This window comes from Onthophagus taurus, chromosome 3, assembly GCF_036711975.1.
Source record: "Onthophagus taurus isolate NC chromosome 3, IU_Otau_3.0, whole genome shotgun sequence".
Taxonomy (NCBI): Eukaryota; Metazoa; Arthropoda; class Insecta; order Coleoptera; family Scarabaeidae; genus Onthophagus; species Onthophagus taurus.
Window position 1 is genome coordinate 28,757,842 of NC_091968.1, and position 24,672 is coordinate 28,782,513.

At 30.6% G+C, this 24,672-nt stretch overlaps 2 protein-coding genes and 2 long non-coding RNA genes across 8 annotated transcripts in view; 1 reads left to right on the plus strand and 3 right to left on the minus strand.

The window, feature by feature from the left end:
• Positions 1 to 683, minus strand: part of LOC111424057 (Lost PHDs of trr) — a 44,242-nt gene extending 43,559 nt beyond the window's left edge. Inside the window, exon 1 of one of the 2 annotated variants that reach the window (XM_071194720.1) lies at positions 584 to 683. The gene's annotated coding sequence lies outside the window, so the exon portion shown is untranslated. Of the gene's footprint in view, positions 1 to 226 lie in introns of both variants that reach the window. The other variant, XM_071194721.1, reaches the window with a different exon arrangement.
• The window catches only part of LOC139429220 (uncharacterized), a 219,915-nt gene that overhangs the window by 141,345 nt on the left and 53,898 nt on the right, over positions 1 to 24,672 (plus strand). The window lies entirely within an intron of this gene.
• On the minus strand, positions 797 to 23,294 carry LOC111424012 (uncharacterized). Of its 4 annotated transcripts, XM_023057402.2 has the most exons (7): positions 23,046 to 23,294; positions 22,862 to 22,970; positions 13,051 to 13,241; positions 11,319 to 11,567; positions 7,183 to 7,372; positions 2,228 to 2,362; positions 797 to 2,172 (listed from the first exon to the last, which is right to left on the minus strand). In XM_023057402.2, coding segments are annotated over exons 2-7 (900 nt in total). In that variant the 5' UTR covers positions 22,864 to 22,970; positions 23,046 to 23,294; the 3' UTR covers positions 797 to 2,039. The 4 variants fall into 4 exon arrangements, with proteins under 4 accessions (XP_022913170.1, XP_022913171.1, XP_022913168.1 ...); XM_023057403.2 differs by lacking the exons at positions 22,862 to 22,970; positions 23,046 to 23,294 and adding an exon at positions 17,307 to 17,443; XM_023057400.2 differs by lacking the exons at positions 22,862 to 22,970; positions 23,046 to 23,294 and adding an exon at positions 16,715 to 17,009.
• On the minus strand, positions 19,820 to 21,922 carry LOC111424013 (uncharacterized). The gene is made up of 2 exons (XR_002707563.2): positions 20,274 to 21,922; positions 19,820 to 19,957 (listed from the first exon to the last, which is right to left on the minus strand). It is a non-coding gene; the product is annotated as an uncharacterized lncRNA (long non-coding RNA).

The window sequence follows — 24,672 nt, forward strand, 5'->3', positions numbered from 1 at the left end:
TCAAAATTAGATTCAAAAAAGTGATTAACCACAATTTTTCGTGTTAGAATAATTAATTAAGATATATCGTGAAAATGCTACAATTGAATAGATAATTGAAAAGTGAGGTTGGAATTTATGTAGGGTTATTTTTAAGACAAAACTTAATGTAACCAAATATGAATAATAACTTAAATTTAGGTGTAATATTTGCCGTAAAATCCGAAAAAAGCTCAATTTTACATACCAAAAAGTTAAATGCCATTTTAACTTAACCACACACACATACACATAATCCACTAAACGAAAAGATGAACAATACAAAATTTCGCGATTTCATTAAAAATTTAATGGTAAATCGAATTATAGCGTTAAATAAAGCGATTTTGTAAAAGAAAAATTGTTGATTAAATTATTGCAAGGGATAAATTCGCACTGTTTAAGGCCCGCCATGTCAGTTGTGTACGAATGAGTGGAGCTTCGGAACATGGCCGTGAGGACCGCCGGAATCGCTTATTATTTTAACTTACACCGTGGCGTATTACGTACGAACGGCACCCTCGGGAGGGTACATGCTCGTTACGAAAATTGTTCTTCAACTTACATTCAACTTATTTGTTACATTTTACGTTTGTATACATGTTGTAACACAAAAAAATGTCACTATAGCTACGGGAAGTGGGAGAGACTGACAGCACCATCGGGTGGTGTCGGGTTAAACCCGAATATAGACGGTAGTTGTTAGTACCAACCGTAAAAAATTAAAAACTACTATAAAATAAATTAAACAAGGATAACAAGAGGATTATTAAAAAAATTAATTTTTAATCCATTTATTATTAGCATAAAATGGATTATAAATAAACTTGTAACACTAACATTAAGATTTTCTATTTCAGTGCTTTAGAGTGTTCCTATTACAAAAATTCTTAATCAAAAACATTGCGAATAATGAGAATTTGTAAATAGAACATCTCTCATGAATATCAATTGGTAATTCTGAGCTTTCTTTGTAAAACACTTTAAAACCCTTTAATTATAAAATGGATATTAACAAAGAACAGAAAAAAAGTTCTTTTATCAATTAAAATCTGAGCAATATATTTTTATACTTCTTACATACAGCGTGTTCTTTTTTAAATTCACTTAAAGCTACATAACGTTTTGAATGTTTTTTTTTGCTAAAAAAAGAAATAATAAGTTTATTTACGTCCTACAGCTATATTTTAGCCTCATTTAATGCTAAACTTAACTCGTAGATATCACTTTTTTATGCCCAAATCCTACAATAATATGTACACACACTAACAATATCAAGGTATAAAGTATTTTTTTTCTTTTTTGATAAACTGAGCTTTTTTTATTAGTTTATGATAAAATGTTTGTAATAACTAATATTAGTAAGATAAAAAACTAAGATATAAATAAACTTAACAAAATAATTGCTTTCATAATTCGATTAATGATAAATAATATATTAGATATGATGAGATTGTATTACTTTTTATAATGAAATGTCTTTTTCTATAAATTTACTATTAATAGGACCATAATTTTTAATTATTAACTTAATTAATTGTGGGGTTTCTAAAAAATCGTTAAAAAACTAAATACCTACGTAAACTAATTAAATGTATGTTTAAATCGTTTTAATATCTAGATATGGAGCTAGATAGTAGGGTTTTGAGTAGATACAGCCAACGAAAATCGAATTAAATCAGTCTTTGTAGACAACGTACGAAACAAAAATATTATAAAATCACAACCACACTTTTACAAATTAGATTATAAATAAAATTACATTAAAATCGAAACAAATTTGTACAGAGATTGGAACAATACAGGGAGATTTTTAAAATTAAATATTAAAAGGTTATTAAAAAGTACATTCACTCATCTATTAATTACAATAGTTTTAAAAAACAAAACTAATTTATAATCTCATTCTTCTTTCATTCAACTAATTGTTTATTATCTTTTTATCGCGCACCTAAGCTGAAGTGAGTCTTGTCCTTTTCATCATCATTGTCCTCTAATTATAATTTATTTCTTATCTAATTCTAAACGTCTTGATTATTTTCAGAAGGTAATACTATTGAAACGGATTTCCGGGGAACTGTTTTATGTAGATTCAAATCTTCGCTATCCGGAGATACCAATTTTTCCTCATCCGGAACTTGAATCAAACTTGGACTAAAAATTAAATTATTTATTTATTCAAATTTATAATTGAAAAATGATTTTGTACCTTTCAAACGTCGAAGGAGGTGGAGTTGGTGTCCGAGACATTGGAAAACTCGCAACTTCTCTACTAACAGCCAACGAACGGATTGAACCGAAAGGTTGATCTGGTGATAGTTGAGCTACAGTTGGAACTAAACCACTGTAAAAAAATAATTAAAAATATTAAAATAATTTAATTATTAACACATTTTTAAGGTTAATTTAAATTTATTATAGGTTATAACTGTCAAGTAATACCAACCTAATTTAACTAAGATATTTTTTTAGATATTTTTGTATCGGTTCAAATAAATGAATTAAAATTAATAATTTAATTTATATGACTTAATTAATTTAGTATTTATTAAAGAAATTATAATAAAATTAAATTATTTAAAATTAAAAAAAAATTTATTAATACACGTTCCGCCCTCTATTAGCATAAAACAAAAACGCACTAAATTTTTGACATTTTAATTGTCAATGTCACTTTTGATTGTAGAAATAATTTATTTATTTTCAACAAATAAATCTAAAGCTTGCAAACACGCAACAGTGTATCTTATTGGAGAATACTACAAATGGTTAAGAAACATGCACCTTGTAACATTGAATTTTAAATCCATACCATAGGATGCAACTAAACAAAGATCTTGAGTGGTGATAACCTTTAACTTGAAAAACGGGGTTCTCTAACTGGGTGAAAATCGACTTTTTATTTATTGTTTTCTTGTTAAAACGACTTTAAAACACGACTAATTCTAAACACGACTGCGGAGATACTTAAAATTCAATCCTCATCAAGAAGACGAGTTACCGGATCGATTACGAGATTTTGCAAGATGTAATTATCGTTATGCGGACGTTTTAAACGGTTTACGACGATGTTTACACGCGAAAATCTCGTTTAATTGTAATTTTAACGGTTTTAAATTGTATTATATCATTAAACCTCCTCTTGTCATTGATTTTTCTGTTATTTCTCTTGTTGGAAAATAAGAATTTTTCTCTTTTACCAAGGTCGTCCTTATCGTTCGCATTTTTCGAGCATTTTTAGATTACTGCAGTGCGTCCTTTCGATCGTAAAACGTAAAAGAGGGCCTTTTACGTCAAATAGCTTCTTCGGTTTTCGCCTCCGTATCCGTTCCATTTCCATAAAAAAAATATCGAAGAAACTTTCGAGTTATATTTGTGTTAACTTGTAGACAATTTTATGTCGGCTTTAACTGTTTTCAGCGAAATTTGGTGTTAAATAAATAAACTCGGAATTTGATGCACGATGAATGGTGCAAGAAAAAGCTTTGTTGCTTCTTTTTTAAGATTGATAGTTTGCGTTATTGGGTCTTAAAACGGCTACGGTGTTTAATAAATAAATCTACGGCCCTTGTTCTATGTAAATCTTTGTTAATTTATGATTCCACTTTGTGTAGTTTCAGAATAAACAAGTTTAGTTTGAAATCTTTGAAATCATTTTTCTTCAAATACCCAATTTTCGGGGTTGGCAAATTATAAATTCGAAATGATTCCAGTTCTAGGTCTAGTTCTATAAAAATAATCAACGATGTAGTGCTGAATAACAAGTAAAACTAGAACTAACACTAGACCTACAACTAGAAAGTTTCTACTTAGAACTGTCACTAGAACTAACTCCAGATCTAAAACTAGAGTCATTCGGATTTAGCCCTCTTTAGAGACGTATGGCTAAACCCGAATGATTCTAGTTTTAGATCTAGAGTTACTTCTAGTAACAGTTCTAGTGACAGTTCTAAGTAGCGCGAGATAGCGCGAGGTTGTGTATTGTTATTGAACTGAAACTAGAACTAACTCTAGACCTAGAACTAGAATCGTTCGGGTTTAGCCGTCTTTAGAGAAGTGTGGCTAAACCCGAATAATTCTAGTTTTAGATCTGGAGTTAGTTCTAATGACAGTTCTAAGTAGCGCTAGTTAGCACTAGATAGCGCTAAGTTCTGTATTGTTATTGAACTAAAACTAGAACTAACTATAGACCTAGAACTAGAATCATTCGGGTTTAGCCGTTTTAAAAGACGCACGGCTAAACCCGAATCTTTCTAGTTCTAGGTCTAGTGTTAGTTCTAGTTTAAGTACAACAGCAATAAACAACAATCTAGCGCTCTCTAATGCTAACTTGCTCTACTTAGCACTGTCATTAGAACTAACACTAGACCTAGAACTAGACACATTCGGGTTTAGCCGTCTTAAAGACATTCGGCTAAACCCGAATGTTTCTAATTCTAGGTTTATTATTATTATTATTATTATTGCTGCCGGGCTGAGGAGGGCGGCCCCTCTCGTTACCGCAACCTATAAGATCTATTGTAACTTTAGCCCTCCAAAGGTTTAGGACAAATGTAGGTCCTTAATGAACCTTAGTATTGTCCTGAAGTCTTAAACCTTTATGTCGGTAGGTAACAGGGGAGTTTTACCGAAGACGTTGTGCGGTTAGGTAGCCTGAGAGCGTTCTTAGATCCCCTTTGCTGAGGCATAAAACCTCTTTGGTTTTGTTTTGCGACGGAGTTATCATACTTTTCGCTTGTCTGTGACCTGGAAGTTCTTTCCAGCGTAAGGCTATCTGTGAAGCCTCCCAGTTGTTGATTATTTGTTTTAGGTGGCTTTTTTGTAGTCCACATCCAGGTTGGGGTCCAATGAAGGGCGTGTTTGCTGCCTCTTTGGCCAGCTTGTCGGCCTTCTCATTGCCCTCAATGTTGCTGTGACCTGGAACCCACCATAGGGTAACATCATTGCCCCTAGCGAGTTCTCTCAGGTTGTTGGTGCACTCTCTGATCAGTGCGGAGCCACACGTGTAGGCCTAAATTGCCTTTAAGGCGGCCCGACTGTCTGTCAAAATGTTTATAGATGCACCTTTTTGTCCCTTCTGTAGGTTCAAAGCGGTGCAGAAGTTTATAGCAAGAACTTCTGCTTGGAAAATTGTTAAGTCCGAGCTGAGGGGCAATTTTATGTGGCTATTTGGTCCACTGATGCCCATGCCTACTCCAGATCTTACTGTCTTTGAAGCATCGGTGTACCAGGCTAGGGCTCCTCTTTTTAGTTGAGGCCCTCCTTTCGCCCAGTCATCCCTGCTACTAAATATGACCTTATACAGTTGGTTGAAATTGTATTCCGTCGGTATAAGGTCCGTTTTAATTTCAATCAGGTGATTTAGACATGGGTCTTTGAGGATCTCGAGGTGTCCTCTGAGGTTACCCTGCATCAACTTGAGTGAAGAAACTGTTTTCAGTGATAAGGCACTTAAGGCTGCCTCCTTTTGTATATATATGTGGAGCGGTGTGAGGCCGAGTAGGGCTTCCAAAGCAGCCGTCGGACAGGATCTCATTGCACCCGTTATGTTAAGACTGGATTTGTGCCAGCTGTTGTTGAGCTGTCTTATGTTTTGTTTTTGGTCACCAAACCAATGAGGCGTAGGCGACCATGGGTCTGATTATTGCTACATAGGCCCAATGAGCCATTCGTGGTTTGAGACCCCAGTTCCTTCCTAGGAGCCTGCGGCAGATCTGGTTTGCCATGATGGCCTTTTTCCTCACCTTATCTAAGTGTGAGTTCCAGTTTAGTTTACTGTCAAGTATTACCCCTAGGTATTTAGGTTTAGTGTTAGTTCTAATGACAGTGTTAAGTAGAGCAAGAAAATACAGTAAAGACCAGCTCTCTTCACTGTATTTCTTTTTTATTTCTTTTATAGAAGTAGACATTTTAATTGCAGCATTTAAATTAGCTGAAGCGGTCTCCTCATGTAATATTCATTCCGTTTTGATGTACAAAGGAAGGTATACCAGGATTAGGTCGTTATTCACCGGATGTGTATTTGATTTTATATCCGGTACGTTTTATATTAAATCCTATCGTGATGAATCTTATTAAAAATACAATTATTGTTGTCCCAATTCTGCTTTTAGAAGCCTTTTTATTTTGTGGTCCGACGAAATTTATTACCGTTACGTTCTTGTCCTAGTTCAAAAAAGTCTTGAATCTTCGACGTCAACCCAAAAACCGAGAGCATATTTTAGACGAGTTTTCTCGAGACCGTTGCCAGAAAGAGTATAAATTCGGAACACTTTTCTCGCTTACTTTTTCCGTTTTTCAAGCTTCCACCTCCAGAGGAACTCTAACAAATCGTTTTCTGGATGACGTGGACTAAATCGATAAACCTCTTCCTTTTTTTCCCCAATTTAAGATCATTTTTTATCCCTCACTAACGAAAAATAGATTAATTAAATAAATTTGAGGTTATAACGTTTTTTTTTCGAACAGATTTTCCAAACAAGACCCAATCTTAAGTAATTTGCATGATAGGAACGAGTTCTATTCGAAGATTCTACATTAATTTAGTGATTAAAATGCAACTTCCCGTATTTTTCTTATTATTAGTGATTACCCGCTTTAACTTATCGTTTATTTACATTTAAATCTTTATTCATAAACATATTATGTAAAATTTCTTAAAGAAATAAATTTTCGTTTAAAATACTATTTTTAGTACCCAATCCATTTACGTCGACTACTTAACGTTTTGGGGTGGATCTGTTTATTATTATTTCTTTTTTCCATTATTATTATTAGTACTAAAAACATTGTTAAGATGGTCAGTTTGTCTTTGTCGTGTATCGTTACTTTTCGTAATAAACAAAAGTGGTTTGCCGCAAAAATGCGGATAAAAAAATAAATCGATATCCAAAAATACAACACGTTTCATAACAATCCCAAAAAAATAACGTGTTTTAGAGGAAAAATTTCCTTCAAAATATTCCAACTTTTTTATTTATTGTTTTGTTCGAAACGTGTAAGACTTCCCGGTAATTTTCCGATAGCTTTAAATTGGATCATAGAAAAAAGAGATTTTAGGAGATTACGACAAGTTAACGGGATTTAAAATAAATCAGTTTTTTGTATTTATGTGTAATTTTAGAGAAACACAAAAAAAATTAAAATAAAATCAAGGAAACTTACCTAACTGATCCGGAATTAACAAGAAAAGGTAATGGAGTAGGACACTGACTGTGAGGTGAACTTTGTAGCGAACTTCTAGTACTCGATACTTGACTGTGAGGACATTGTGGTGGACCAACTGCTATTGCACCTGGACCACGTTTTCTTGACCAGCAAAGTAATGTGTTTCTTGTACCATTCTCTAATGTTGCTGTAACAAAACATAAATGAAAGTTTAAAATAGAAAATTTTAATGTTTAATCTTAAGGAACGTTGTAATCTGCACTGACAGCAGACAAGCTATGCTGGCGGTTCTAGTTTTACACTAGCACTATCACTAGAACTAACACAAGACCTAGAACTAGAATCATTCGGATTTAGCCGTCTTGAAAGACGTGCGGCTAAACACGAATATTTCTAGTTCTAGTTCTAATGTTTGTTCTAGTGACAGTGGTAGGTAGCACTAGTTAGGTAGCACTATGTTGCATACTTTTATTACACTAAAACTAGAACTAACACTAGACCTAGAACTAGAAACATAATGAAGACGCACGGCTAAACCCGAATGTATACAGGTGTCCCACCTAAGTTGCCTCGGTTCATAGCCGAATTATGATTGAGTTTTTCAAAAAATGTTTCAAATAAAAGTTGAATCGAATCATATTGTACATATTTTAAAATTAGTTTCAGTAATGGCGGACTTCCGCTTCTACCGGAAATGGATATCAACTTTGTTATTTTAAATGGAACATCCTGTATATTATTGCATTTTTGGATTTGTGAAATTTCAATGGTACTTTGTTAATGATACCTTAGGTCTAACTGGTATCGTTTTTGAATTATATGACGATTTTCGAAAAAAATGACATTTGCAGCGTCTTATAAATTTGGCAATATTGCCGAAACTGTGAAAGCTAGAAAGATTTGGTTTTTTGTTTTGGATTAACAGTAAAACAGCACACGTTTGCTAATAGAAAATTATGCATTTATATTACGGAGTTCTTAAGTAGGGATCTGTAATTTTCGAACTTTTTAATCATAGATAACTTAATTTTTTTAAATGGAACAATATACGAGTTTTTGCATAACTGGATGTAAAATTTAATTTCCTTTTAGTTTTATACAGTTATCATGGTGTCTATCTTCAACGGTTTTGGAGATATTCCCGATTTTTCAGTTTTTTACGATAGATATGTATTGCGAAGTAGGCTTAGGACTGGTAAAATGGAAGGTGGTCGACGCTTTGCAATACTATTAAAAATTGAAGTAGGCTTGGAAAACAAACTAGGTAAACTGTCATTACTGTTCCACGCATTAGAACTGTCGTTAGTGTTCTACGCATTAGAACTGGTTTTCAAAGTATTATTTGTTAACATAATAATTAAAAATGTCACATACGCGGAAAGAAATCCAAAAATGCAATAATATACAGGCTGTTCCATTTAAAATAACAAAGTTGATATCCATTTCCGGTAGAAGCGGAAGTCCGCCATTACTGAAACTAATTTTAAAATATGTACAATATGATTCGATTCAACTTTTATCTGGAACATTTTTTGAAAAACTCAATCATAATTCGGCTATGGACCGAGGCAACTTAGGTGGGACACCCTGTATGTATATGACATAGTTAATATGTCACTTTATTTTAAATGTCATTGAGACATATCCAACTTCATTGTAATCTTTGAAATGTCACATAACCTTTTTCAATTTCATTTTTATCATTAACAAACAAATAATTTCAACGTTTTTAAAAATTAATCGCTTTCAGATATTAAATGACCCTTTTAGCATATTTAAATTGAGATTCCATTAATTAAGTGAGTAGCCAAAATTAACTAAACAATGCAAACGTCATTTTCAACGTCAAACTGACATAACCTCAATATTTATTACTTTAATTTATTAATAAAATTTAATTTATAATTCAGGTTTTTTTCCTTTTTTATTTTTATTTGTTGTATTTCAAAACGTGAACCTTTGTGGTTTTGAAAATAACTCAACACCTGAGATTATTATCCGATTTAAAATAACCATGCCGAAGGTTTTAAATTATTTCTAGAATCAAGGACCAATTTGACCTGCACTGATCGTTTAAAAATTAACCTAGTTTCTCATTTTTTATTTTAGACGTTTTTTTAGCAGAACTAATATCTTATAATCTTACGGTTTAAACTCGTTGCCAATTTGGCTTCAGATTCAACTTAGTTATTTGTTCTAAGTTTTTAATGTAATGCTTTTATGTGCTTGTAGTTAACTTTTTACGTCACAACTTTTTTTTGTAGCTTTTCCATAAAAAGATTTCATTGATTTTTTTTACTTTTAGTTATTTTTAGGATGAAACTAAAATTAAACTATCAATGAAAAAAGAATTATGAATGAAATTCGAAACTAAAAACAATTTTAAAACCTTCATAACGAATTATTCTAGTTAAAGTGCAAGTTAATAATAATTCGGGTTTTTTAATAATAAATTCGGGTTTAGCCGTCTTGAGCGACGTGTGGTTTTTTGACCCTTGAATGAACTGTAAATAGTAGAGATGTACAAAGGGTCCGCTTTAACCCACATAAAACTACATACATACATATTTAATCGTTTATTAAAAGAATAATTTTCAATACGAGGAGCTTCATATAAAGAATAAACGTTAAGTTTATTATCCTCAATCTATAGGCGATTTCGTAGTTTCAATAGGCAATGAATTTTAAATGTTTATTGTCGAGTATGGTTTATGGGTTCGTATTATTTTATGTTTGTGCCGTTAAAAATACGTTTGTGAGATGGTTTCTTTATTGAAAAGGTATCCATTACCTTAAACAATGCATCATTTATATCGTTAAATATAAATGTAATCATAATTATTTATTTCGAGTTGAAAAAAATTAACTCACTTCACTAAATGCCAACTGTTGACAAGATTCTAAATGATCGCACTTCAACCAATTCAACCAGCCAAGTGAAAACAAACCTTGTGATAAATTTAAATGACTTTTACACATGGCTAATTTATTTGTTGATTAAAAATTGTATTATTACATAGTTTTTGGCGGTTTATCAGATCAATTTTCGAAATGAAACCAGAACAATCGAAATTGTTTATAAAATCAATCGAGATGTTGTTTGAAGTCGGTGCCAAGGTATTTGTGGTGAAACAGTAAAAAAAAATTATAGTGTTTTGTTCAGGAATGTTGTGTTATTGGCTCACTTTCTTTTACATCATTCCAACCTAAATCGGCTAAATAAACAATTTAGAAAATAAAAAGAAATCCAATTTCCGGGAGATTTAAAACAAAGTCTTTTACTTCCCCGTCACGTCTCTTCCTCAACGGAAAATCTCTACGCCGTTGATTGTAGAAACCTAGAAGACGATTAATTTGAACGTGCACGTGCCACTTGACAAGGTTGCTCCCGTTTTTCCTTGCAGCACGTGAACCACTCTTTGACATCATGTCTCGAGGGGTTTCTCTAAATTGAACGAGAAATAACCCTCCATGGAAAACGGCAAACTAATTTATCTTAAATAGGAAATTTAATACAGAAAATCAATTTATATAGAAGTCAAAATCAATTCAGTAACTATTTTTTAACAACATAGTGAAAGTTCAACGAACAGTTTTTGTCGTTTCGAGTTTGTTAAACTGTATTAACGGTTTTAATTGCGGTTGGCGAGGTCAGTTATACGTTCATTTTTAAGTTTTACAAAATTAAAGTCTATTAACGTTAATAAAGACCGCGAAAAGGTGACTAAGGAATGAAAATGAGAACTATTTTCATCCTTGAAATTGTTTGGGAAATCGTGACAGTTAAAGTTATAATGAGTTTTGTTGCCGGGTATCATCCTGTGCCGTTGTATTGATTATTTAGAGAATTATTTCCTTCGAAAATGAATAAAACACGTTTTAATAATTATATTTAATCGTACGCAATCAGAACAATAAGAAATACCACAAAGGTGATAAACCGCAACCGCGACAAAAGCCATTCTCATCCTCAAATAATTCGTCATCAATGACAAAAATCCTTTGTTAAGAAATTTCTTTGTCCTCAACAACTTATTATTTTTTTTTGATTAATTATTTTCTAATCTTATAATCGCTTTCTATTCCCATCCACTAAGTTTTATAAAAATATAAAACTATAAAATATTACTTACCAAGAGTTTTTGAACTTGTAACGGGACTAAGCGGATAAAAATCTCCGTGTAACGGACAATGAAAACCAATTGTCTGTTCACGTTTTCGAACCCTCCTCGTAAGCACACACAATCCGACTCCAGCGGCTGTCATAAGGAACCCGACCACGATACAAGCGGGCCCCAAGATCCTCGAATTCCCGGTGAAAGCGATTCGTGCCGCGTAATGATCCGGTTCTTCGCCTTCTCCTGGTCCTCTGTACGATGCAGCTGCAAAATAAAAATGGAAATATTAATCAAAATTAAAATTTTATAACCTAAAAATTAAAAAAAAACATCTGACATTGACAAGAATTTGTATTGACAATTGAAATAAATAAAATTGACGCTAGATGGCCAAAATTATTCTTGTCTAATATTGATACAAGCAAAAATTAATTTATACAATTTGTTGATTACTCACTTTTATAACCGGTTATACAAAAAAAAAGTGAGAACTCGCCTCTAATTTATCACCAATTTATTCCTCATCGAAGCACAAATTCGACGATTGAAAAACTGTCAATTACTAAATGTCAATTAACCGAAATTAAAGTGAAGTTAGCTAATATATAATTTTTATTATTCTAATTTATTTTTAAATATACAAACAAAATTGTAATTAATATATTGTAATAATTAATTAAATTTATCTCTTATTATAAATAAATTTATGTAAAACTATCAAAAAATTAATTCATTTCATAATAGGGATTACTAACTTCATGACGAAATTTAGGTTAGAATTAAAATCAATAGATGGCGATAAAAATGTTGTAAAGAATTCGAGATTTTATTAATGTTCTTTTAAAAGGATTTCAGTTATCAGTAAACTTTCACGAATTCAACGAGTAGCTGAATTGGCAATCTTTGGCGCGATAAGCACAACACCTAGAATTGCCATTTACAGATTTAAGGAATATGCTCAAAACTGCTCCGTAATGTCACTCCTGGGTAATGACTGTAAAAAAACTTTAAACACACTGAGTTGTGATAATAGAGTTTCTTTGATTTGCAGATGAGGTAGCACGAGAGAGCAGCGCTAAAGTGTTTGTGGGGTCAGAGCAATTGGTATATCATGGGCTTTTCATGGGCTGAAAAGAGACTTCGAATACTGTGGATCAGTTCTCCTGGAATGAGGTTCATTAAAAGCATTGGATTGCACGGTGAAATTTGATAATGTTATCTATCGGTGTACAATACATCTTTGAGGTCGTGGTGCAAAGTTGGTAATTTATGTAATGTATTAATTTGAATGACGATTTCAGGAAGTTGAATTGAAATAAGCCAGAAACCCGGGAATATGTTACGTTATACATAGCGAAGAAGGAGAGTATTTATTACCTGCTGAAGGAGTTTGTGGTGCGTGGAGAATGTCTATTTATATGTGTCTTAAAATATGTGAAACGTTTCCGGTTTATTATCTAATTGTAAGATTCTAAAGTTTATTTCATAACAATCTATCCACGTTTTAACCAAAGTTATTTATCCCATGCGGACTGTTTTCACTAACACCAATGTTTCTCGAGTTCTAAGTGTCGTCTGGCGTCTTGATAAATATAGATACGTACTTGAGCGGTTTTTCATCGCGTCCAAAACGTCCAGAGATATTTTCGACAATTTTTCCACGCGGTATCCAAATGTAAACACGCATATTTTTCGACTGATTCAACGATAACCGCAAAAAATGTTTGTAGAAATGTTATAAAATTACCTGTGAGTACGCATCCTACTAAAAGGAACAGAAAACCGAATATCGGAAGGATTATTTGACAATTTGCGGCCACGACGACGCCGGCCACCATCAAACCGCCCTCGATTTTTTCAACCCGAAGCCGGGAAATCGGCGCCGGACAACGAATTTTCGCAGAATCCGCTAAACCTTCTGATGAGGAGTTCTTAGGCCTGAAACAAAAACATTTGGTTAGAACGAGTCGTTTAGAATGGTTTCGTAATGGTGTAATTTAGCATAATAAAGTGGAAAATTGTCGCTATACTGAAAATTGAGGATGAAATTAATTAAAGCCAATTCTACAAAATATGATGATCATTAAGTTGCACTTTAACTAGAACAATTCGTTATGAAGGTTTTAACAGTTTCTTTTTTTAGTTTCGAATTTCATTCATAATTCTTTTTTCATTGACAGTTTTTTATGGAAAAGTTATGACGTTTAAAATTAAGTTCCTAAAACTAGAAGCACATAAAAGCATTATATTAAAAACTTAAAACAAATAACTAAGTTGAATCTGAAGCCAAATTGGCAACGAGTTTTAACCGTAAGATTATAAGATATTAGTTCTGCTAAGAAAACGTCTAAAATAAAAAATGAGAAACTAGGTTAATTTTTAAACGATCGGTGCAGGTCAAATTGGTCCTTGAATCTAGAAATAATTTAAAACCTTCGGCATGTTTATTTTAAATCGGCTAATAATCTCAGGTGTTGAGTTATTTTCAAAACCACAAAGATTCACGTTTTGAAACACAACAAATAAAAATAAAAAGCAAAAAAACCTGAATTATAAATTAAATCTTATTAATAAATTAAAGTAATAAATATTGAGGTTATGTCAGTTTGACGTTTGAATTTTGAAAATGACGTTTGCATTGCTTAGTTATATTTTGGCTACTCACTTAATTAATGGAATCTCCATTTAAATATGCTAAAAGGGCCATTTAATATCCGAAAGCGATTAATTTTTAAAAACGTTGTAATTATTTGTTTGTTAATGATAAAAATGAAATTGAAAAAGCGTATTTGACATTTCAAAGATTACAATGAAGTTGGATATGTCTTAATGACATTTAAAATAAAGTGACATATTAACTATAGTTAGTTCTAGTTTTAGTGCAATAAAAATATGCAACATAGTGATATCTTATGCTAACTAACGCTACTGTCACTAAAACTAACATTAAACCTAGAACTAGAAACATTCGGGTTTAGCCGCACATCTCTAAAGACGGCTAAACCCAGCTAAACCCGAATGATTTTAGTTCTAGGTCTGGTGTTAGTTTTAGTACTAGAAAATGTTCTTCTAATATTGAAACTATTAAAAAAAAATAACGATGAATCAATTAAAAGAATGAATCAACATCGCTATTTTAGAAAAATATGAGATAATTTTTGAAGGAAAACTCCACGAATCACCAAATTATATTTGGAACGCTTCTCCTTTCAAATTTGACGCCCCAAGTGTTACGCAGAAACAACCCAAGTAACAGATAATTTTGATGACGCCATTGCTATTAATACCATCAAGGCATTTAAATCCTGGCTGGTAATCATAAACCATGATTAATAACCAACAGATGTAAAGAAATTGCATTTTACATCTCCACATAACCTCAAATATCCTAAAATTTCTAGAATAATTTCATCTCTGTTTTTCCTTTATGAAATGTTAAAAATAGTTAATACAAGATATGAATTGGATAAAGGCCGCAACATTGCGTTGAGGTGAAGGTGTGTTTGAGAACAATGGTCTTTGAATACGTTGCAAAAACTTTTGCAATATCGTTTAGAAAGTTTGATTAAACAATTTTTGAAATGTTAAAAACAATTTAGAAATAGATCCAAAGTATTAAAAAGCGATTTATTATTAAAAGACGATTCCTACAAAACTCAAAAGACGTCATAACACATCAAAAATTATATTTATAGATGCGTTATGTAAATCAATCCGAAAATGTATTTACTTTTTTCTTCTTCGCCGATGGCGTCGAAATAATAAACGATTTATATTCGGATGAGTTTTGATGTATATTCGATGGTAAATAAATGGATTTTCAATTTTAGTCACAAGAACTATAAAAAGGAGTATAAGGAAGTTATTTTAATAACTTCAAAATTAATTGCAAAATGATTATTCGTGTTGAGGATGAATCTTACTACTTTTTAAAGGAAATTTTTGAAGGTCGTGCGATTATAATCAATTTAAAACGTATGACTAAACAGTAAATATTTTTAATTTAAAGTCGATTTCTACAAAAAAAAACGTACTTTGTATTCGTTTTATTCGTCATCTAAGTTAAAACGAGTTTCTTTTTATCACATCTTTTAAAAACTTACATAAGGTTGACAATTTAACCAATTCTCAAAGTTGCTTTCAAAATTTATTGAACATCTGGCGATTACGATTATCAACTTTGTAATGCGGTTCTTTGTTATTAACACATTTTTTTAATCAACAAACATTGATTATAAATTATCGTAGTCCCAAGTTGCAAATATTTCAATATAAATTGTTTTTTTATAAAGGAAAAATACAATGTAACGATAACGGAAATAATTAGGTTATCAAACAAAGAATCAAATTACATAATCTTCAGTGTAAATTAGCTTCAATTACGTTCTAAAAAATCTATTTTGAGGTTATGTTCTTAAAAATTCTAAAGTCTAATGTTAACGAGTTTCTCAACGAGTTTTATCACTTCTTATTGATTTTCACTGTATACTTATCTTTGCATTCTTGTTAGTTAAGTTGTTTTTGAAGGAATTTGAGTAATTTTTGAAATATTATCGCAAAAAGATTTTAAAGCTGTCAATAACCCAAAAGTGACACAATAACAAAGTGAAGTTAACTACGAAATATATGTCAAAAAGATGATAATTTTATTAATTTTATAATAAAATTAACTAAAAATACAATGTAACGATAACTGAAATAATTAGGTTATCAAATAAAGAATCAAATTACATAATCTTCAGTTAATTTACACTGAAGATTTAATTACGTTCTAAAAAAATCGATTTTGAGGTTATGTTCTTAAAAATTCAAATCACATATTTTAACGACTTTTATCACTTTTTATGGAATTCCACTATATACTTATCTTTGCATCCTTGTTAGTTAAGTCATTTTTGAAGGAACTTGAGTTTAAAGAAGCAATTTTTGAAATATTATCGTAAAAAGATTTTAAAGCTGTCAATAACCCAAAAATTGACACAATAATAAAGCGAAATTAGCTACGAATTATATCCCAATAAGATGATACATTTTATTATCATTATTATTAATTTTATAATAATAATAAATTAATCAAATTTATTTATAAGTTTCCCCGAATAAATTAATGTAAGATAAATCGAAAATTAATAAAATAATTAAGTTGGAATCAATGACGATAGATGGCGGTAATAATTTTTTGATTAATTTTCAATAAATTTTTGAAGGAAAAGTAGAAAATAGAAAGTAACACATTAACTAACTCTCCACGCAAGATTTAACTAAGAAGCAAAGAAAATGTACCTCTTACAACTGATTTACTAGAGAGAAAGTGTTACGAGACATTGAATTAATTAATAATAAATATTCAAAAATACAAAAAATGTAATAAAATAATAATAAGTTTTTTCTCAACATACATTTTAACATACCAAGCCTGTTTTCCATGACACCCCATTTCCAAATTATGAAAAGCAACTTTAGTTTTCGTACATTTCTGCTTAAAAGTCATCCTCTAACACTTTCCCCCAAATAAATGTTTAATCCCCCCAATAAATAAATAATCACTTAACCCAAAACTGTTAAAAATTAAAAAGAAATTCCTTTACATCACCATACATTCTCACCAAAAACTTTTTATCTCTTTATTTTTCCGATTTTATTAAACGATTATTGTTTTTAGAAGTACAACGAATCCACGTCCGTTTGAAATCGCGCCTAGAAAGCCACTGAACAGCCACAAAACTGAGCATGTTCGTTGTTGGTGGGATTCGAGAAATCGTGAACGCGGCGCGCCGACGAGTTTTAGCTCGTTCTTTCTCGGTCGCGTTAGGCACAACGGGATTCCGAGAAAGAAAAAGGAAATGGGTTTGGTTCGTTGGTTGCCGGCAGAATAATTTTACCATTGTCTTTTTTTCTTCAACAGGTCCAAGTCTTATGGTCGAACAGTGAACTCTACAGCTGTAGAGTTTCTTAGAAGAAAATTGCTTTTTAAGTGAAATTCGATTTGAAAAGAAATCTTACCTTGACGACCTTAAAGAACTGTAACTAAATCCACTTCGTTTTAGCTCTATTTTAGATTAAAAAGATAAATTCAATAAATTTCCAAAAATATCTTGATAATAACAAGCACACACACAGATCTTGTTAACAACTTGAGAATACTGAAAATGTTATTAATAAGACTCCTCTGACGATATCACAAAGTTAAACATAGTAAATTAATTCTATTTATGCACAAAGATAACGACCAGCTACAGTTTACAGTTAGATAGCAGTAAAATAATATGGACTTGCAATTTTAAATGATATTTACCAAAGTTTATATAATAATTAATAATTAAATTTACGTTAATAATGAATTTCTTCTCATTTTTACTGTATTGACGTTTCTTGAAAAAGTGACATTTAAACGTCAAAATGACATTTCCACTTCAAATCCTATTTATAAATATTAATTTTAATATTAACTTATTTCTTGCTTGTAATAATATATTATATAACATAAATAAAAAAATAATGTTATAATTTTGCTTTCTTTGATTATGTGATAGTCAACGCAAACTCTAGCAATGGATGTTCTGCTTGGCCTATCTCTCCTTTGCATTTGCATATACCGGGAGTTTCATATAACTATATTCTGGTTCTAGGTCCAGTGATAGTGATGACACAACAATCTAGGGATGCATAATAATTAAAACTAGAACTAACACTAGACCTAGAACTAGAAATGTACGAAAACTAAAGTTACTTTTCATAATTTGAAAATGGGTTGTCATGGAAACCAGGCTTGGTATGTTAAAATGTACGTTGAGAAAAAATTTATTTATTATTTTATTACATTTTTTGTATTTTTGAATATTCATTATTTTAACTCAATGTCTCGTAACACTTTCTCTCTGGTAAATCAATTGTAAGAGGTACTTACATTTTCTTTGCTTCTTAGTTTAACCTTGCATGGAGAGTTAGTTAATGTGTTACTTTCTATTTTCTACTTTTCTTTCAAAAATTTATTGAAAATAAATTAAAACTTAATCAAAAAATTATTACCGCCATCTATCGTCATTGATTCCAACTTAATTATTTTATTAATTTTCGATTTATCTTACATAAATTTATTTGGGGAAATTTATAAATAAATTTGATTAATTTATTATTACTACAAAATTAATAATAATGATAATAAAATGTATCATCTTATTAGCATATAATTCGTAGCTAACTTCGCTTTATTATTGTGTCAATTCTTGGGTTATTGACAGCTTTAAAATCATTTTACGATAATATTTCAAAAATTGCTTCTTTAAACTCAAATTCCTTCAAAAATAACTGAACTAACAAGTATACAAAGATAAGTATATAGTGGAAGTCCATAAAAAGTGATAAAACTCGTTAAAATAAGAGTTTTGAATTTTTAAGAACATAACCTCAAAATCGATTTTTTTAGAACGTAATTAAAGCTAATTTACACTGAAGATTATGTAATTTGATAACCTAATTATTTCAGTTATCGTTACGTTGTATTTTTAATTAATTTTATTATAAAATTAATCTTAAAAAATTATCTTTAAAAAGTGACATTTAAACGTCAAAATGACATTTCCACTTCAAATCATATTTCTAAATATTAATTTTAATATTAACTTATTTCTTGCTTGTAACAATACATTATATAATATACATAAATTAAAAAATAATATTATAATTTAGCTTTCTTTGGTTATGTGGTAGTCATTAGCACAATGCCAACTCTAGCAAAGGATGTTCTGCTTAGCCTATCTCCTTTCCATTTGCATATACCGGAAGTTTCATACAACTACATCTGGTTCAAGGTCTAGTGTTAGTTCTACTTTTAGTACAATAAAAATATACAACAATCTAGGGATGCATAACAATTAAAACTAGAAGTAACACTAGACCTAGAACTAGAAAGTTTCGGGTTTTACTGATACTTTTAGTTCTAGGTCTAGCGTTAGTTCTAGTACTGCACTAGCACTATCACTAGAACTAACACAAGACTTAGAACTAGAATCATTCGGGTTTAGCCGTCTTGAGAGACGTGCGGCTAAACCCGAATGTTTCTAGTTCTAGGTCTTGTGTTAGTTCTAGTGCAAAACTAGAACTAACACTGATTTTTCACCGAGCAAGAGATTAAGGTTCGTGAAGAGCATTGGGTTGCACGGTGAAATTTGATAATGTTATCTATCAGTGCAGATCTTTGAGGTCGCACTGCAAGGTTGGTATTGAAATAATAAAAAGAAATGCGGTTTCGTTAACCCGACTGCAACGCATTCTTCGAAGTAAACTTTGTAACTTTTTTGTACTCATTATAAATATGGAATATGTCCAATTCTATGGGGCAATTTAAAAATGTTAAAAACAGCAGGAAATTAACCGAGTTAACTAATTTTAAAACATAACCTTACTATGACATGTAAAGTTTTTTTTGTAATTCAATAGATGGCGTTAGATTCCCTTTTTATCACAACTTGTCAGTTAAACGTCAAAGTGACATTTCAGAACTCAATAAAAAACACTTAAAATTGAATTTGTATTTTAATTAATTAACTTAAAAACTAATTCTATTCACATTATTTTTAATAAAGATAAATTATTTCGTTCGTTTTCGACATCGTTTCCATCATAATCCCAATTGATAATCGTCTCGTTTCAGGCTAAAAACATCAACTCATCAATTTTGAATCGTTTTAAGTAAAAAAGTTAAAAACAAATACGTTAGTTTTAATTATAATTTATTAAGGCATAAATTAGACGATTGTTCTATTTTTGGAAGCAATGGAATATAAAAGGGGACTGATTATTTACGTAAATTGATTGTTAAATTATTAAAGAAACAAACCGGTGACGTTCGAATATTAAATGCGTTAACGTGGAAATTCGATAATATTATTTTTAGAGCTTCTACATATTCATAAACTAAAATTGATACGACACAAAGAAAAAACGTACACAATTGTTTAATTTCAATACCTTTTCTTTATTGAAACCTTGCGAAGAAATCCCCAATTTGATGTGCAACAACAAAAAGACACGTGACTTTATTGATTTCGATTAAAGTCGAAATCAATCCAGGTTTTTTTAACGTCGTAATCGGAATTCTCGTTGGTCTAATGTATTTAATAAGCAACATTTTTTATGGGTCTTTCAAAAAGAATAAAATCAAAAACGATTCCGAGTGGATTGAACTGATTCTAGTTGACCACTACTGGTAAGTAAAATGTGATTTTATTTTTGAGAGGAACGAGAATCGACAAGTGTATTATGCAAAAGGGTCCCGGCTCGTTGACGCCTTCTAAAACTAAACTAAACTGAAATCTAATGGGCCAAATGCCAAATTCGCTTCTGAACAAGTCTTATTTTGGGATAACCATTTTCAATGTAATTTTTTTTTGACAGGTTTATGTTACAAAATTAATGAAAATAACATAATCGTGCACGTGCTCGCGTGTTATTACAAACTAAACTTGTCATAAAATAAACAATAAACGAAATTTAATCGATTATAATAACGTGAAAAGTAAACACATTATCCTAAAATAAATAGCGAGCGAATTATATATTTAAGAGAAAATTACTTCCTTTATTTTTAAGCGATAATAATTAGTTTACGTTTAAACGTAAATATTTAAGGCGAAACAAAACATCCTTTTTTGCAATCACCACTAAAACTTACCAACTAAAGTCTCAATGACTTTCATTATGATTCTTTTCGCATACGTTTTAATGAAACTGTTTGTAAATAAAAGATTGTGCGCCACAAATACAAGACGACACAAAAGTTCGGGATCTTAACTTTAGGTTGTAACTTTGTTCGTTTTTGTTGTACTCAAAATGTCAATTCTAATTAGTCAATATTGCTCTATATAGAGACTCCAAGGATTTAATTTGGTTAATTACAGGCCTTAACTATTGTATTGACTCGTTCTTTCCAACTTAGTTTCCCATTGATATGAAATCCCAAGTACTTGAAGCTCTCCATATACCCCACAGGGCTACCATCATATTCAATGATGTATATTTCTTTTTCTAGGGTAAAGAACTGCTTTCGTCGTTTGTCTAGAAAGGATTTTACAACCTCTAGTGCTCGATTCTTAACCGTGTTAACTAATTTTAAAACATAACCTTACATTCTTCTCATTTTTACTGTAATGACGTTTCTTTAAGAAGTGACATTTAAACGTCAAAATGACATTTCTAGTTCAAATCCTATTTCAAAATATTAATTTATTTCTTGCTTGTAATAATATATTATACAGGTGTTTCTGTAAGTCGTATCAAATTCTTGTTTATCAAAAATTTATTATTTCAGATATTTTATTGCTACAGTCTGTAATTTACAGATAAGTTTATCGAAGTTAGACAGCAACGCATTCTTCGACGTAAACTTTGTAATTTTCATATTTCTTATCCCCATTATAAATATGGAATGCCCAATTTTATCAGACAATTTAAACATTTTTATGCACTATAACTGAAAATGTTAAAAACAGTAGGAAATTAACCGAGTTAACTAATTTTAAAACATAACCTTACTATGACATGTAGGGTTTTTTTTGTATTTCCATAGATGGCGTTAGATTATTATTCTCTATAAACAAAGATGAATCACACATTCATTTCGCATACGTTTAAATGAAACTATTTAATAAATAAAACATTGAGTAGTGCCTTAAATGTGAGATTAAGGAATTCGCATAATTACTAATTAAGGAAATTAACCAATTTTAAAACATAACTTTACATTGACATGTAGAGCTTTTTTGTATTTCCATAGATGGCGTTAGATTCCCCTTTTATTAGAACTTGTCAATTAAACGTCAAAGTGACATTTCAGAACTCAATAAAAAACACTTAAATTTGAAATCTTCGTCGAAATATTGTTTCTCTGTACTTCCGTTCTGTTTTTATCAACAAAAATACCGTGCGACCCGACTTTTGTTTCACCTGTATAAACTACAACAATCACAAAGACATCTTTGTGTAAGAACCGATTAAGAAAATAATTAGGTCATCAAAAACTTTATTTTCATTTAATCTTATTGATGTTTTTTTATAACCAACTCAACAAAAAACATATTGATCCATATATTAATGAATCATACATTCATTTCGCATACGTTTAAATGAAACTATTTAATAAATAAAACATTAAGTGCCTTAAATGTGAGCTTAAGGAATTCGCATAATTACAACCTACCAGAAATCCACTTTAAATGTTAATGTAAAAGGTGTCTGTTTGAATGATGTTTAGAGACACTTATAAAAATAAAAAAATAGTAAATAAACCTAAAAACGACTTTTTAAGTTTGAATTCTAAGGCGTAGATAAACACCCAGTTGGTTTAACTCTCATAATGAATAATTTAGAGAATAATCGAACGTCAAAATGGTTTAAACTGGAAACTAGGGGGTTATTAATAGAGAATGGGACAATTGCAATAATGATTCCATCAAATTATTCATCGAGGTCTTCAAATCTATAACGGTTTTGTTTAAAAAAAACTTTTGTATAATCAAAAGCTTTATCAATGAATATATAAATTTGAAAAGGTTACTTACATTAGTTTTCTAATTTTACTCGAATTATCAGCGAATTCGTCTCCGTTTCTGTCCTATTGCACTAAATCCTCAAAAACCGGGTCATTGACACCTCTTCCTACTTTAACCTCTTCAAAATCAAAGAACATGAATGAAAATGATCCTTATCCTTTCAGTCACTTTTATCTATTTAAAAATATCTCACCATAGTTTAAAATTAACGTTCCGAAATTAATTTTGTGACGAGTTTTTCAACGCGAGGGAGGCCGATGAAGTTGGAGGCGAAAATTCTTTGTCACATTTATTTTTTTAACCTCTTCTCTTTATTGTGTTTATTTTTAAAAATTTCCGGGAATTTTTTACAGTTTGTTTTACTTTAATTTCTTGTTATTTACCAACAAGCTGAGGTGCACTTTCGTTTTGACAGGTTTAACTAACCCCACTACTACCGTTTCTTCCGTGTGTTTATATAAAGAGCGGTCGATATTCGGACTATTAACCCGTTGGTCTAAATTTACCCTAAAAATAAGGGTGTAAAACATTTATTAAGAAATCTTTTTTAAAAAAAAACTAACCTTTAATAATAATAATTAATAAGATTAAAATAATTTGACAGTTTTGACAGAAGATTAAAAACTTTTAAAAAATTTAAAACTTCAAAGCGCCATCTACACAAATAGTTTCTTAATTGTAATTTGGGTTGTCTAACATCCAATTATTTCATATCTTTTTTCTTATATTATGGCGAATTATGAAATTTCGCAATATATGAATGCAATTATCATAGTTACGATTTGTTACCAATTTATCTACAGAAATGTTTTTCTTGAGTTTTTCTTTTAATTCTTCTGGTTTTTTGGAAGCTTGTTTCATGAGATCTTCTAATTGTAAAGTCTATTCTCGGTCCTAAAAGTTAAATTAGTCCCGTAATAACTTGATTTCAAATTGACTTACCAATTTCATCGAGTTGTTTTACCAGATTTTTTTAATACCATCCTATAAGATCTATTAAAAACCGTTTTCGTTAGTAGCAGTGAAACCAATTGCATGTTCTAATTCTTGTAATCCTTTTTTAAAAAACTCATCTTTAATAATAATTAATAAGATTAAAATAATTTGACAGTTTTGACAGAGGATTAAAAAATTTAAAACTTCAAAGCGCCATCTATTCGAGAAGGTTTTTAATTGTAATTTGGGTTGTCTAACATCTAATTATGCTTTTATATCTTTTTTCTTATATGGCGAATTTCATATAATTCGCAATATATGAATGCAATTATCATAGTTACGAAACTACTATGCACTTGCACTGTCTCACATAAAATGCAACATAGCTTAATAGCACACGCATTGGGTAGTTTTGTAAAGTAAACGTTTTGACGTCTTGAGAGACAGTATTAGTGTAAAACTAGAACTAACACTAGACCGAGAACTAGAAACATTCGGGTTTAGCCGCACGTCTCTCAAGACTTTGACGTTTAATTGACAAGTTCTAATAAAAGGAGAATCTAACGCCATCTATGGAAATACAAAAAAAAATTCTACATGTCAATGTAAAGTTATGTTTTAAAATTGGTTAATTTCCTTATTTAGTAACTATGGGAATTTCTTAATCTCACATTTAAGGCACTACTCAATGTTTTGTGTATTAAATAGTTTCATTTAAACGTATGCGAAATGAATGTGTGATTCATTAATATATGGATCAATATGTTTTTTGTTGACTTGGTTATAAAGAAACATAAATAAGATTAAATGAAAATAAAATCTTTTTGGATGACTTAATTATTTTCTTATTCGGTTCTTACACAAAAGATGTCTTTCTGAAATGT

What these genes read in the sequence shown, in the direction of transcription:
- LOC111424012 (XM_023057399.2), bottom strand. Translation starts at nt 16,794, where the DNA reads ATGACTTTTAAGCAGAAATGTACGAAAACTAAAGTTGCTTTTCATAAT. An exon ending in CAGGCTTGGTATGTTAAAAT is followed by an intron (nt 13,242 to 16,702) that starts GTATGTTGAGAA and finishes TTTTTGTTTCAG; the next exon opens with GCCTAAGAACTCCTCATCAG. An exon ending in AGTAGGATGCGTACTCACAG is followed by an intron (nt 11,568 to 13,050) that starts GTAATTTTATAA and finishes TTTATTTTGCAG; the next exon opens with CTGCATCGTACAGAGGACCA.